Source organism: Girardinichthys multiradiatus, chromosome 19, assembly GCF_021462225.1.
Source record: "Girardinichthys multiradiatus isolate DD_20200921_A chromosome 19, DD_fGirMul_XY1, whole genome shotgun sequence".
Lineage (NCBI taxonomy): Eukaryota > Metazoa > Chordata > Actinopteri > Cyprinodontiformes > Goodeidae > Girardinichthys > Girardinichthys multiradiatus.
This window is the reverse complement of record NC_061811.1, coordinates 8485495-8498983: the sequence shown is the minus strand read 5'-3', so window position 1 is coordinate 8498983 and position 13489 is coordinate 8485495. Positions and strand designations below refer to the sequence as shown.

The 13489-nt window shown below is 43.1% G+C and overlaps 1 protein-coding gene across 1 annotated transcript in view; it reads left to right on the top strand.

Moving 5' to 3' along the window:
• The window catches only part of mnat1 (MNAT1 component of CDK activating kinase), a 39593-nt gene extending 26104 nt beyond the window's left edge, over positions 1-13489 (top strand). The window contains exon 8 of the mRNA XM_047344722.1: positions 13224-13489. Coding sequence (XP_047200678.1) covers positions 13224-13344 — 121 coding nt within the window. The 3' untranslated portion in view covers positions 13345-13489. The remainder of the gene's footprint in view (positions 1-13223) is intronic.

Sequence of the window (13489 nt, the reverse complement as noted above, 5' to 3'; positions counted from 1 at the left end):
CGAATGCAACACTGTAGCCTGTACTCCAAATGTCCCTCCATGGCTCCACGTGCTTTCATGTTGAACAGTAAAAACCTTCAATAAACAAAATCAAAGCAGGAGTAAATAGTTCTTCAAAGACCCAAACAGAAACATATGATGTTTATGTTCACATGGCTGTTGTACGGATCCCAGGACATTGCACCTACAGGATTGCGGCAGTAGCTGTGAAACTGCTGGCGCCTCACCCTGACCCCACACCACAAGAGCCTCATAACCTGCATACATCAAAAATACTCAACACTTCAAAGTAGGGCTGCACCATAGTAGAAAAACATGCGATGGCGATGTTGTTGTCGAGTATTATGGTGATGATATCGGTTGCAAGCAGCTTAAATTGTCTTCACTCTTGTCTTTGTTTTTCAACGCCAGGACTTCGCTTCACTGAGTCCATCTCGCTGGCCAAATGCACACTGCTATGAAAAAGTATCTGCCCCAGAATACTTTACTAAATGTGTTGATTTATTTGTATTATCACACTTAAATGATTCATATCAAACAAACTTTAATATCGGACAAAAATACCCTGAATAAATACAAAAGCAGTTTTCAAATGAGGAAACGCAATCACCTTCTATGTAGAAATAATAAATCACTTAAATAGAACCTTTCTGACAACATGAAGCAGGTTAACAGATCTCAAAAAGCAACACATCATGTCCTGATCTAAAGATATTCCTGAAGAGTTACGAAGTTATTTCTGAAACTTTAGGACTCCTATGAGAGTCATTATCCAGAAATGGAGAAAAGATGGAACATTGGAGAACTTTCCCAGGAGTGGTTGGCCTACCATAATTACTCCAAGTATACATCGACTCACCAGGAGGTCACAAAATAACTTAACAACACCTAAAGCACGGCAGGACTCAACGGCCTCAGTTAAGGTCAGAGTTCATGATTCAACAATAAGAGACTGAGTAAAAATGGCTTCCATGGGAGAGTTTCAAGGCCAAAACCGCTGCTGACCCAAAAGAACACAAAGATCCGTCTCATATTTCACACAAAAAAGCATGTTGATGACTTTGTGAAAATAGGCTGTGGACAAAAGTAGAATCTTTTGGAAGGTTTGCGTTTTATTACATCTTGCGCAAAACTAACACAGCATTTAAAAAAAAGAACATCGTACCTACAGCTTAACATGGTGGTTATAGTGTGTTGGTCTGTGACTGCTTTGCTGCTTCAGGACCTGGATGACTTGCAGTATTTGGAACCATGAATTCTCTTCACCGGCAGAAAATCCTGCAGGAGAATATCCGGCCGTCAGTTTGTAACCTTGCTGCAGGACAGTGTTGCATAGCAAGCTTGCACGTTTACATCTGACTGGCTCAAATAATTTAAAAACACAAATGTAGCTTTTGGAGTGGCCTAGTCAAAGTTCAGACTTAAATCGGGCAATCTGTGCTCAAAACCCCCCAATGTGGTTGAATTAAAACACTTCAGCAAGTAAGACTGGGCCAAAATTCATCCACCATGATGTTAAAAACTAATTTTTAGTCACTGCACATGCTTGATGGCAGTTTTTCCGCCAGAAGGTGGGACAGGGAGTAATTAGGTTCGCAGGGCTTTTACATTTTCACACAAGGTCGGGTTGTTTTGGTTAGCTGGTCTCATAAATGAGACCACATATAAAACAGATTTATGTTCAAAGCAACTTTTCTTTGGATCTGAAACATTTGGTGTGACAACAATGCAAAAGTCGGTCAGGGATCAAATATTTTTTCACAGGAGTGTGTTATTTGAGTCATGTCACTGGAAAGTCCATTTTCTGTGGTATTGAACACCTTGATATTGATGACAATTTGACACACTGTGCAGCTCTACTTCAAAGTAGGGTAGTAAATCTGTTAACGTGTACGAGTTCTGTAAAAGAATAAAAAAAAATGTATTTTTGTTTATGCAGTGTGGATTAGCATCTGGATCTGAGTTTCTACCAGAATACTTCTGAGGCTCTGACTGCGTAGGCGATGAAAGACGGACCAGGATCCTGGAAAAAGACAAATCATATAGCGGGGGAAAAAGTAGGGGAAAGAGAAATTGGCTGCGGAGCGTTGAAAAATCTGACTCAAACCTCAAGTGCTGACAATGAAAGCTAGCCAGAACAGTTGTTTGTGTTGGCATGAGTTGCCCTGAAATTAGCCCATCTCTCTCTCCCTCTGACAGAAGTTGCTCAATGTGCTTTGCCAAATGCCAGTGTGTATAATATTTTGAAGTCTTTCCGTCTCCTCCTCCCCCACTCCCCCACTCTGCATCTGTAATTGGTGGAAAAAGTGAGTATTTTTTTGGGGGGGGTTGCTTGTCAGGGATCCATCTCTTGTCGGCTGGGGTGAAGGGGAGCAGCTGAATGAATGGGTGTTTAGTCTGGAGCTTTTTCTCCCGGGGATGCGCCTCTATGCTTAAGGCAGTAGTCCTCAGAGCACTTTCTCTCAATGAGTTGTTGTCTCAGGGGTTAAATAGCCACGAGTAGTTTGCTGTGACCTACATTCATAAACAAAGATCATAAGCGATCATTTTCTTCCCTTAAAACGGCCTCCAAGTCTTCATTTGCACTGAATCGATATATTCATGGGTATAAATCACTCGGGCACACACGCGTAGACCAGCTATGTTTAACATGTACTGAAAACGACGCCTGCTCTCCGTTCTGGTTGGCAGCCAGAGGTTAATGGGTCTCTGAGTGATGCTGTCCTCCTGACTCTTCTTTAGCTTCCAGTGCATCTCTCAGAGCCCGCGTGTTTATTTGAACTATGCATGCATGTCTTTGTTTGTTAGTTGGTTCATATTGCATTGTTAAGTGCTTTGGTGGGAAGGAGTTTATCCAGGGTAGTCAGTGATGCCGTCACTGCCATAAGTTCCTGGCAGAGAGCTTCACTAACCTCTTCCTGCCTGGTTGGCCTTTTTCCTAGTCTGAACTGTCCTTTGGAATCACTTGGCCCAGGGATTCTGGATCTGGTCCTGGGATTTTGCAGGACCGCTGAACAGTCATGCCACTGCAAACTTAAAAAAGCCCACAAGTCATTTTTTCCTGTCCCAGCACTCTCTGTCCTGATAACTTAGTCATAACGTTCCTCCTTTTTCTCGTATTATGCAGAAGACAGCAAGCAGCAGGAATCTCTAGGAATTGCTTTGAATGAGTTTTCCATGAACTCCAGTTTCTCTGATCCCTGCGAGGCACACATCCATCTGAAGGCTATGATGGGTGTGGAGGGACTAGCCTGTGTCAGGGGTCACTGACAAAGAGGGAGCAGGAAGTCCGAGTGCTGGGGCTGACAGAGCCAGACTGATGGCACCTTGGAGAGACTGGTCTCGTTTTGTGGGCCATGAAGGGTTGAGCGGTTTCACACTCTTCCAGGCATAAACACAGCTTTGATGCTGAAGTTAAAAGCTGCTGAATAAGGCTCTGGTTAGCAAGACCTCACCTGAACTTTTTCAGGAGCTTTGATCTGCCTTCTTTAAAAACCTACTAGATAATGTCTTGAGGTTCAAATGTTATAGTTGGTTCGACAAGTTAAAATATTCAGATTGATAAGCACAGTTTTTATCTCCTAGTCAGTTTGCCAGTTCATACCCCAATTCTGTACCTTCTCTGCCAAGTCTTCCTGTCCTATCAATTTGGGCCTGTAAACAAGCCATTTTTAATTATTCTTAATCATTGGTTGTCAAACGGGTAAATAACGTCCCTCTGGTGGGCACAACTTAACACATGGCCAGTACAAAACACCCAGTGGTAGATTTCTTTTCAGTTTATTTCCGAAAAGGTCAGGTACGAAATAAGATTGTGGCTCGTCAGCGTAATCAATAATGTCGACTATAATAATCTGTGAAAGCGATTTTTTTTAGTCTAGACATATTACTTTACGCTTCAGTTGCAACAGTTTTTCTCCAAACGTGCATGTGTGCATAGAGTCCTGCAGTCTGCAGCACTACATGCACGTCTGGGCTGGCTTCAGCCATCGACTCTTTTGGTCTTTTCTGCCATTTCAAAATAAACATGGATAGAAAATTAAATTACTTCATTGTGAGCTGAGTTATAAACGTTTGGCCTTAAGTATGGAAATACTTTAAGTTAAGCATCATTAATCAAGGTCTGGCTCTGTATGTTTCATTAGGAACTGCAACAAGTACTGAAAACATGGACCCAGTGGCTGCTGATGAGACAGAAAGAAATATTTTATAAAAATAACTATTTTTAAGTGTTTGAAGGCAGTCTAATGATAGACAAGTTGTCTGTTTGTCCTCACATGTTTGATTGGTGAGCTGCCTGTTTATCTACTGTGGGTTAGTGGTAGTCTTCTTGTAATCGGAAGTTTGCAAGCCATTTACCTGGTTCATTGTGTGTTAATGTGCAGAACCCCAAATTAGTTGCACTTCCTCCTGCTTTTTGGATAAGAATTATTGTTTAGAATAATCGGTAATTCAAATTTGAATAAGAAAAATGTTAGTGACAGCCCTAGTACAAAATGACCAAAACTGCTAAGGTGTATTGTGTATAATAATGAGATTTATCATATTTGTGTATAATTGTTTTAATTTTAATACAAACTTAAGCTACAATTTTGTAGCTTTCAAGTAAACCTGTTAACTGTGCAAAATATTCAACTTTTTAGACATTCTACTCTATTGTGTACCACTTGGAGTTCTATGGTAAATTAGTTAGGCTCTCTGCTCAGTTAGTGCCTGCAGTTACAGTGTTCCCTTAGTAAGAGTTATGGGTGGAGCTCCGTTGGTTTAATTTTCTTTGACTGTCTGGAAGCTATTTTAAACCCCGCAAATTTGTCATCCTTGTAAGCATGGAAAAGTGTCAGAGCACTCATTTACCCAGCTGATTGGCAGTGTGTAGCAACAGGTGTGGGAGGGGCAACTCTGTGTTACTATGCTGCATGTGGTTACTCTATAGGTTCCGTTGACATCTCATTACAAGGACTTTCCACCGGAGGAATGATATAATAACCGACCCATGACTACAGACCACACGAGTCCGGTGTTACTGGGTCCAGTCTACAGTCAGTCAGGAGGCATCATTGACCATTCAGGTGTTTCCATTGCTTCCATGTGAAGGTTTGACTGCAGTCCTGGGCAGCACAGATTTATAATTTGCATAGCCAAAAGAGAGTGCAGGCTCTATAAAAGTGTGGAGGCATGAGGGCAGCTATTTGACTTGCAAACCTGTCTGTGTCAACAGGATGACGCGTCTTCATCCACGCCGTAAGGCACCAACTTACATCCAGTTTCCGTCAGTTTCTTCAGCAGAAACTGCATCAGAAGCACAGCGCAGCATGGCCGTCGTCTGATTCTCCACCAGCCAACACCCAGCCCATTATCCCGTCTCAGTAAACAGACCATTAACAGACTGGGCTGGTGGAGGCCACATCACTATTGTTTTCCCTCCCATAGATCTGTGCAAATATTGATTTTCTCTTGAAGCATGAGTCAAAATAAGCTCTATCTGTAGTTGACTGGAAGCTTTTTACTTGTGGGCGAGTCATTTTTGACCTAAAGAGCAAGTGGCAAGCAGAGGGAGACTTATTGAAATATAGGTACATTTGGAGTTTCGAAACCAGGTCTCGGCAGACCGACCAGTAGCCTCCCAGACCAAACCCAGTGACAGAGACAGCAGGTGGCAGGGAGAATCAAGGATAACTCACCACCCTACGTCCTGATTTATTTGCATCACCATCCTGCAGGCATGAGCTGATGGTTTCAGACTATTTTAACACTCAGATATGTGGAGAGCTTTGCACTGGAATACTATCAAGGCTTACATGCTTTGATTGTAAGCTTGTGGGTGTGCAGAACTATGCATACACACAGGCAAAGCACACCTTACAAGCGGTGCGAGTGTCGTAACCACAAACGTAAACAGACAGGAACTCCATGCATCTCCGCTGCTCTTTGCCCCTGTGGGCCAAGGGTTCAGTTATGTTCGGGGGTATTAGCTGGCTCATTTTCCCTCTTTAGAGCAGCAGAAACTAAACAAACTATTGTCATGGGGCGTACCTGTGGGAAGTACTTAAATGGTTTAATGCATGGATAGTGGCCCGTACCTTTGCTTTAACTTTCATTACCTTTTGTTCTTTGCCCATTTCCCATTTTCCTCCCTGACTGAAAAACTCGCCCAGAGATGCTTCAGTAACTGATACCTGGAGGTGAATTCTCCTCTGGGAGAACCGCTCTGTTACCAACATGTCAAGCCTCCATACATGCAAGTGTATCTGAATGGGTGTGTCTCAGCAGTCACCGGTCGGCATATGTCCTTCTATTGTGTGGAGCCCCAGTTGGTTGACGAAGACGCTGATGTCATGTCATTATCTTCCCTCCTGCATTATCTAGTGGCAGCTCAGCAGATGAAAGAGGGCAGCTCTGCCTGTCAGGAGGTTAGAGGCTTGTTTGATGCCTCTTGTTAGGCCACCGCTGCTGCATTACCGCCAGCCTCTACTGCCCCCATCAGGCGACACAGATGAGGTGCAGGGCCAGGACACAATAGCTGTGATTGATTGCTGACAGCGGACGCTTGGACCAGGAAGTAAACTGCCTTATCTGCAGCCATGGTGTTCATAAACAGTGCATGCAGGCCTTTTATTTATCTGTAATACCAACAAGCGGACTCCTTAAAGATTCCCTGGCGCCCCAGATGAAAGTATTTCTGTGTGTTAATGTCAAGGATCGCCTCACACTTCACTCTGGACATGTTCTCTCCTTCTGTCGGCAATGTCGGCCTGGCTCCGTCAGAGCGTCAGATTTTTAGCAGTGATTAGAAGAAACACGATAATGGAGAAGATGTGAGGATCTGATGTAAGCACACTGAGGGCCCTCTCAAGCACACTCACAGAGAACAACTTGAGATAATATGCTGGACAGCGGGCTGAGGATCCATCTCACACACTTCAGGTCCCAGAGGAAGCAGCGTTCGGGGGGAAAGAGTGTGACCTGTGACCTACTGTGCTGAGAGACTGCTGTTGAAGGATATAGTATACCTGTGAGAGTTATCTGTGTTTGGCTTGTCCACAGAAGGGGGGTATGTCTAGATTGCAGCTACACATTCTCCTGGTGAAATTCTACTTCACCAGCTCACTTCAGGTATCGATATGAACAGTTCGGGCTTTAGATAAACAACCAAGAGGCGTAGATTTGCACACAGGGAGCCTAAGCTCCCACATTGCACATCCAAACAGTGAACTCAGTTTGCTGCCTCCCTCAGAGGGGTACATTTTCTCTCAGGGTTGGAGTTTAAGAAGGAGGGGCAGATGGCGTGAAACCAGAGCTGCCTCAGGAATGCAGGGGGTGTTTGTGGAGGATTGGATGGGAGTTTAGTGGGTGCAGGAGGGGCTGACTTAAGGGGTAGGATGGGTGATTAGGGGGTGACAGCTGAGTGCTGACCCCTCTATAATGACAAATCATCTGGCAGGTGTGTGGCTCCCTCCTCCCTCCAGCTCCTATCATTCCCAGGCCAGGAATCCTCAGTTGGTGCTGGAACCAACAGTGCTAAAGGAAGATTTCCGGGCATTTGTACAGTCATCTAGCAGGGTTACGACTTGGCTTTTAAATAGATACAGCATTTACCATACAGATGTTTCCTGTCCTGTGCCTGTCACTCACCCTCGCTGTGCATTTTGCTCTATAGTTGCCTTAAAATACAGTTAAAATGAGAGGTTTACACCCGCTGTATAGAAACACAATCAGTTTATCTCAATGTCTGATATTTAATCAGACTAAAGATTTTCCTAGTTTCGGTCAGCTGGGATAACCAAAATTATTTCTACCTGATAAATACGTTTTTTTAATATTTTTTATCACTTTCTTCAAATTCAGATGTTTACATAGAGTGAGGTTATTATAATTTTTATTATTATTATTAATATACCTTAAAACAAATTGGGATCCCTGCCGATGATGTCATGGCTTTATAAGCATTTGATTGGTTATTTGACTTAGAGACAAACTTGAGGTTACAATTTCCAGACGCCTGTAGGTGCCACGTTAATTTCAACTTATTATTTCTACTTTAGTCTCGTCTGACCAGATCACCTTCTTCCTCATACTTGCCTTGTCCTTTATATGGCTTGCAGCAAACTACAAACAAAACTTACGTCTTTCCGTCATCATTTGCTCTCCTTTTGGCATTCATGTATGAAGACCAGACTTCTGGAGTTCACAGCCAATAGTTGTCCTGTTAAGAAATTCTCCAACCTGAGCTGTGGACCTCTGCAGCTCCCCTAGAGTTTCCATGGGCCTCTTGGCTGTTTCTCTGAGTAGAGATTTAAATACACAGGTGGAATTTATTCACTAATTTGGTAACTTCGGCGGTAATTTTCCTTTCATTCCCTAATTTTGCACTGCTTTATGTTGGTCTATCATATTAAACCATAATGCACTAAAAGTACATTAGCTTGTGGTTGTAACATGACAAAACAATTACTAAATTTAAAGGATTTGAATACTTTTGCAGGGGGCTGTAATTAGCATTTCTTTAGTGTGATATAATTGATCTTTTGATTCTATAAAGAACTGGGTTTGTATTATTCTTTCCAAAGTAAGAATCTAATTAACTTCTTTAAACTTGCTTTATCGTGAATGACAGGATAAAACCTTAAAGCATAAATACAGATGAAGCCACAAGCGCTGATTCTTCAGTGAGCTTTATTTAAAAGTCGTTGAGATTGCTCTGCTGCCTTTTCTGTGGTTTGCATGTGGATTAAGTGTCTGCTTGTTGAAATAGCTGCTGTAGCATTACAGGCCTATTTTCTTTCCATCTCACTTTGACTTCCACAGTCATTTTTAATCTAATTCTAGCCAACACATGGGGTCTAGACAAAAGGGTCCAACGGAGCCCGCCTGCATTTCCACACAGTATCTGCTGGGTCCCCTCTGGAGCCTCGCCACTGTTCATCATCAGAAAGCCCAAACACTTTCTATCCCACTGCAGCATCACTGAGTAAAAATACAGAGAGGAGCCACGCGTTCTCAACTGGAAGTCATGCTGAACCCGCGGGAACATTTTGCCACTTATCCTTTCACTTTGAATTAGAGATGGTGCTCGGCTCCGTTTCCCAGGCAGTGGGAGTGGGGAATACTTTCAGAGTCCTATCAGGAAAATTTGGGGCTGTTATTAGCATTAGTAGGAGATACTGCCCAGGTATGCATTGTTGAGTAAATAAGCATTGAGCTGTAATACAGTTAAAATCAGATACTTACATGGTCCATTACATAGTCCATTTCTCTTGACAGAACTGGTTGGACCGAGTCAGGTTTGCAGGCCATCTTGCATACACACACACCTTTTTTGTACTGAGATCAGGGCTTTGTGATGGTAACCAAACCACTGACTTTGTTGTCCTTAAGTCACCTTGTTACTAATTTGGTGGTATGCTTAGTATCATTGTCCATTTGGAACACCCATTTGTGCCTGGGATTTAACTTTTTGGCAAGTGTATTTTCCACATAATGTTCTTTCTGTATATTTCCATCTATTCTGTGAAGTGCACCAGTCCCTCCTGCAGCAAAACACCCACACATGATATTGCCCCCACCGTACTTGTAAGCTTTAGCCTTTTTCCTCCAAAATGTTACATTATGGCAAAAGTTGAGTTTTGTCAGACCGCTGTACAAGTCTCCAAAAATGAAGGCCTTTGAACCCGACTGCATTTGTAAACACAATTTATGTTGCTTTTGAGTAATTACTTCTTCTTCTCTGAGTGGCCTTTCGCTGTATGTCTGTACAGGACTAATTTTATTGTGTAGAATGACTTTCTCATCAACTTCAGCCAGCATCTTTCATTCTGGGATCGTTTCACACCAAAACTATGATGTCACACAAGGAAGAAGGGTGTTTGAGGTGTTGCCTTAAAAAACATCCACGAGAGCTGGGCTTTTCCACATTTTTTCAAGGCATAGTAATCTAGCGCAAGTAAATATGAAGACAAATAAACAGAATATCTAAAAATAAATTCTATATTCCTGGCATTTAAAAAACAGAACAAAACTCTAACTGACCTGAAAAGGAAAAGGTTTTGTAGATTTATATTTAATGTCGGAAAGAGAGATAAAAACGGATGTCTTTTTCATGCTATGTTTCTAAACTTGTGGTTTTCACTGTAAATGGTTGGACTGGAAGAATTAAATGTTCAGCTAATGAACTCAAGCTGTTGTTGGGTTTCAGAAATGGGGGATCATTTAGAAAAAAATAAAGACACCTGTCCCTCTAACTCCCTTGTGGCAGTTGCAGTCTGATGCACACACACACACACCCACCCACCCCGAGTCCTTCAGTCGTCTTCATCACCTGCGCTCGTCTTTTCCAGCTCCCCCGAAGCGACATGATGGCCGCTGCAAAGTGACCCATATTTACCCAATAATACAAAGCTTTGAAAGGACCCATATCTGGTTGCAGCTAATGCTCCAGTGGGGCCTGGAGAGTGAAAGATGTTACCGGCCCATACGTCTTAGGTTTCAGTGCCTCACGAACAAAAGGCAGTCCGGTCTTTGGAGGGAAAGGGAGAACCAGGGATCAGGGTGATGGGGAGAAGGTGGGGGGAACTGGCCGGTGGGCAGGGAAATGTTTAGAGCGCACAGGAGAGGGATGCGGCTGTTTCACACGGTTATATCTTCTGCATGAATGTGTTACGTCCTATTTTCCGTTGACAGAACGGTTTTGTAGGTTACTGTGATCTCCACTTCAGTGTAGCTTTCCCTAACACACAGCATTTTATCACCACTGCAGAGCGTAGTCAAGCAAAAAGGGTTTGGTTTATTGTTCGGCTTCGTCTACATCCAGAACTGGTCTATGACTCCCTTCACAGGAAGATCCAGATAGAGGCACTGAGGTAATGGAGCAGAACCTGAAGCTAAACTGTTGTTCTGGGTGAGAGCAGGTCGGACAGGGTCGGTTTATAAAGATGATTTCACCTCATACTCTTTATCATCTTCCCACTCCCCAGCCCCCACATCTACAGCATTCTTCCTCTCCTTCACGCTCTCCTCTGGCTCTCCCTCTCCTCAGGGGCTTGCAGGTATAAAGTTACACAGAGCTCTCAGCTTTCTTGGAAGGAATGACCACATGAGTAGCTTGGGGATTAGATTAGCAGGAAGAGCAGACTTAGGCGGGCCGTAAATAGCCCACTTTTTTCACCATTAAAAAGGCCCGGTACAATATAATCAATAGATAGCACTCATCTGATGCAGGAAGCCATACGAGAAGACCTCCCTCAAGTGCTCTGAAGGACAGGCTACAGCAGTGTGGGCCTAATGAAGTTATTATTAATCACTGGGGTTGCTGTGTTGTTTCTCTAGTGGCTGATGAGTGTTCTGTGTCATTTCTGACTTTAACTCTCTGGTTGTGCTTTGATTTTGACTTCATGTCAGATCATCCTTCTTCGCAGCAGGAAAACTGAAGTCTGCTCACTGGATTTGGTACCCGGTGTGCCGACTGAGCAGCACCTTTCCTGTCCCACATACACCTCCACTCTGTCAGCCTTGGCGAGCCTCCCCGCAGGTGTTGGGTTACTCTGTGAAGCAGCTTGAATGGGTCCAGAAATCACAGAGTGCTGTCTGTGCTCCTGAGACTTGCATCGCTTTGAAGTTTCCTCAGCTCACAGGAACCCGGGGGCAACAAAGCCAGAATGTGAGGGCTTTAGAGCTATCTGCCAGAGAAACGCCAGACAGGGGGTTCAGATGGGGGCAGCATTATGAAGAAAGTCTACATGCTGTCTAAGTTGCTGTAGGATGTTAATTTTTCAGTTTTGTTACAAAAAGATTGTGCATAAAGAGGATTGGACTGGATGCACATAGCTGTGTATGCAACCGAGGAACATGGTGTGGAGATTATTACCAGCTCAGCTGTTTTTCTGCTCATGCTTCGGCTTTGTTTAGAATTCAATGCAGCTGCTTTGTTTTGGATACATCTGTAAGCACTTAGAAATTAAAAGACATCTAAATAATGTAGCGCATTATAGACCATTTCACACTAGATTAAGATATATAAATAATCAATCTCATATTTTGGTGAATCTATCAAGCCTTTACCTGTCCCCTCGGAACGATTTTATCACACATTTAGCGTGCCAGATATTTATCCCTCCTACATCCATGAGATTTGAGTCGCACCCTTCATCTGAATGATTTATGTATGTAAAAAGAAACTAAATAAAAAATAAATATTTAAAATCTGATTCTGCAGAGGAATAAAAAAATAAACGTTCAGAAAATGATCTGAGCTAAATTAAAGCTTTACCTCTTTTTCAAGTTTTATTTGCTTCTGTTGAATTTAAAGAAAGGGTCTGGGTCCTATTTCCTGTCATGGCTTTGTAGAAAGCGCTTGGAAATGGTTCTGAGTTCATTCACCTCCGTGTTTTTCTCAGCTCAGAGGGATAGTCCGCTTCGTCTCCCGTCAGCGGTTCCGTCTTCTTGGGTTTAATGACTTGGGTGGTTCCTCACTTTGGAACACTCCCGAACTGAATTCGGCACAAATGAAAAGAAACTCTGAAAGTCACTGAGTGATGCTTAACACATCGGAGGTGTGGAGAGAAAATGTAAAATTTACTCAAGTAACAAAAGTGTTCAACACAGGCCTGGTTCTGACTCGGCTGGGCTTCTTCCTGCTGATTCTGTTTCTCTCCGAGTCAGCCCTCACCTCCGCTGCAAGGGAGCAGGCAGCTTCCAGGTAGAGTCGTCACGAGGTCTGATCATCCAATCAGAAGCAGCAGATGCAAGGCTGTGTCGCTAAGAAAAATGGTTTCTAGTTTTTTTTACTCGAACACTTTCTTTCTAAAAGTATTTGCCCCCCATGCTGAGTTCTGTTTTTTTTTTTTTTACGTTTGTCACTCGGAAATGTTTCAGATTATCAAATAGACAAGACTTCATCTGAGTATGACACTTCAGGGTCACATAGATGCATTTTTAAAGGTTCAGGGGCACTTTTCAGTTGCTTGTAGAAGAGCAGTTACTGTGCCTGAGACGTCAGATCTGATGTTTTCGTGGTCACTACACAGCCTTTGATGGAGCTGTTGGTGAAGCTGTTAGACACAAGATCTTTAACTGTTACTGTCTTTGGTGACCTTAACCGGTCCAAAAGATCCATGAAAATGGTCCAAAAAGTGTAGATACCAACAGTCTTTATTTTTGAAGCAACTTGTCATTAAGGTAAGTTCAGATATCTCACTGCTGGTACTAAGTAACTCCTTCTGTCTTCTCAGGTATCTGAACCACGTCCGGGCCGCCATGCCGCAGGACACAGCTGGAGGATACACCTCAGCTCTGGCTTGTTATCGGGCCATCCAGGATGCTTTCAGTGGGCTGTTCCCCCTGAAAGGCTGAATCTACCTGAACTTCCTCCTCCCGTCTCAATGGACTTCATCAATGCCACCCAACCATTACCGTGTTGACATGCTTCTGGTGAAGATTTGTGTAGATGTTTTTGCTTTCTATTGATATTATTTTTAAATAAAATAATAAAAACATT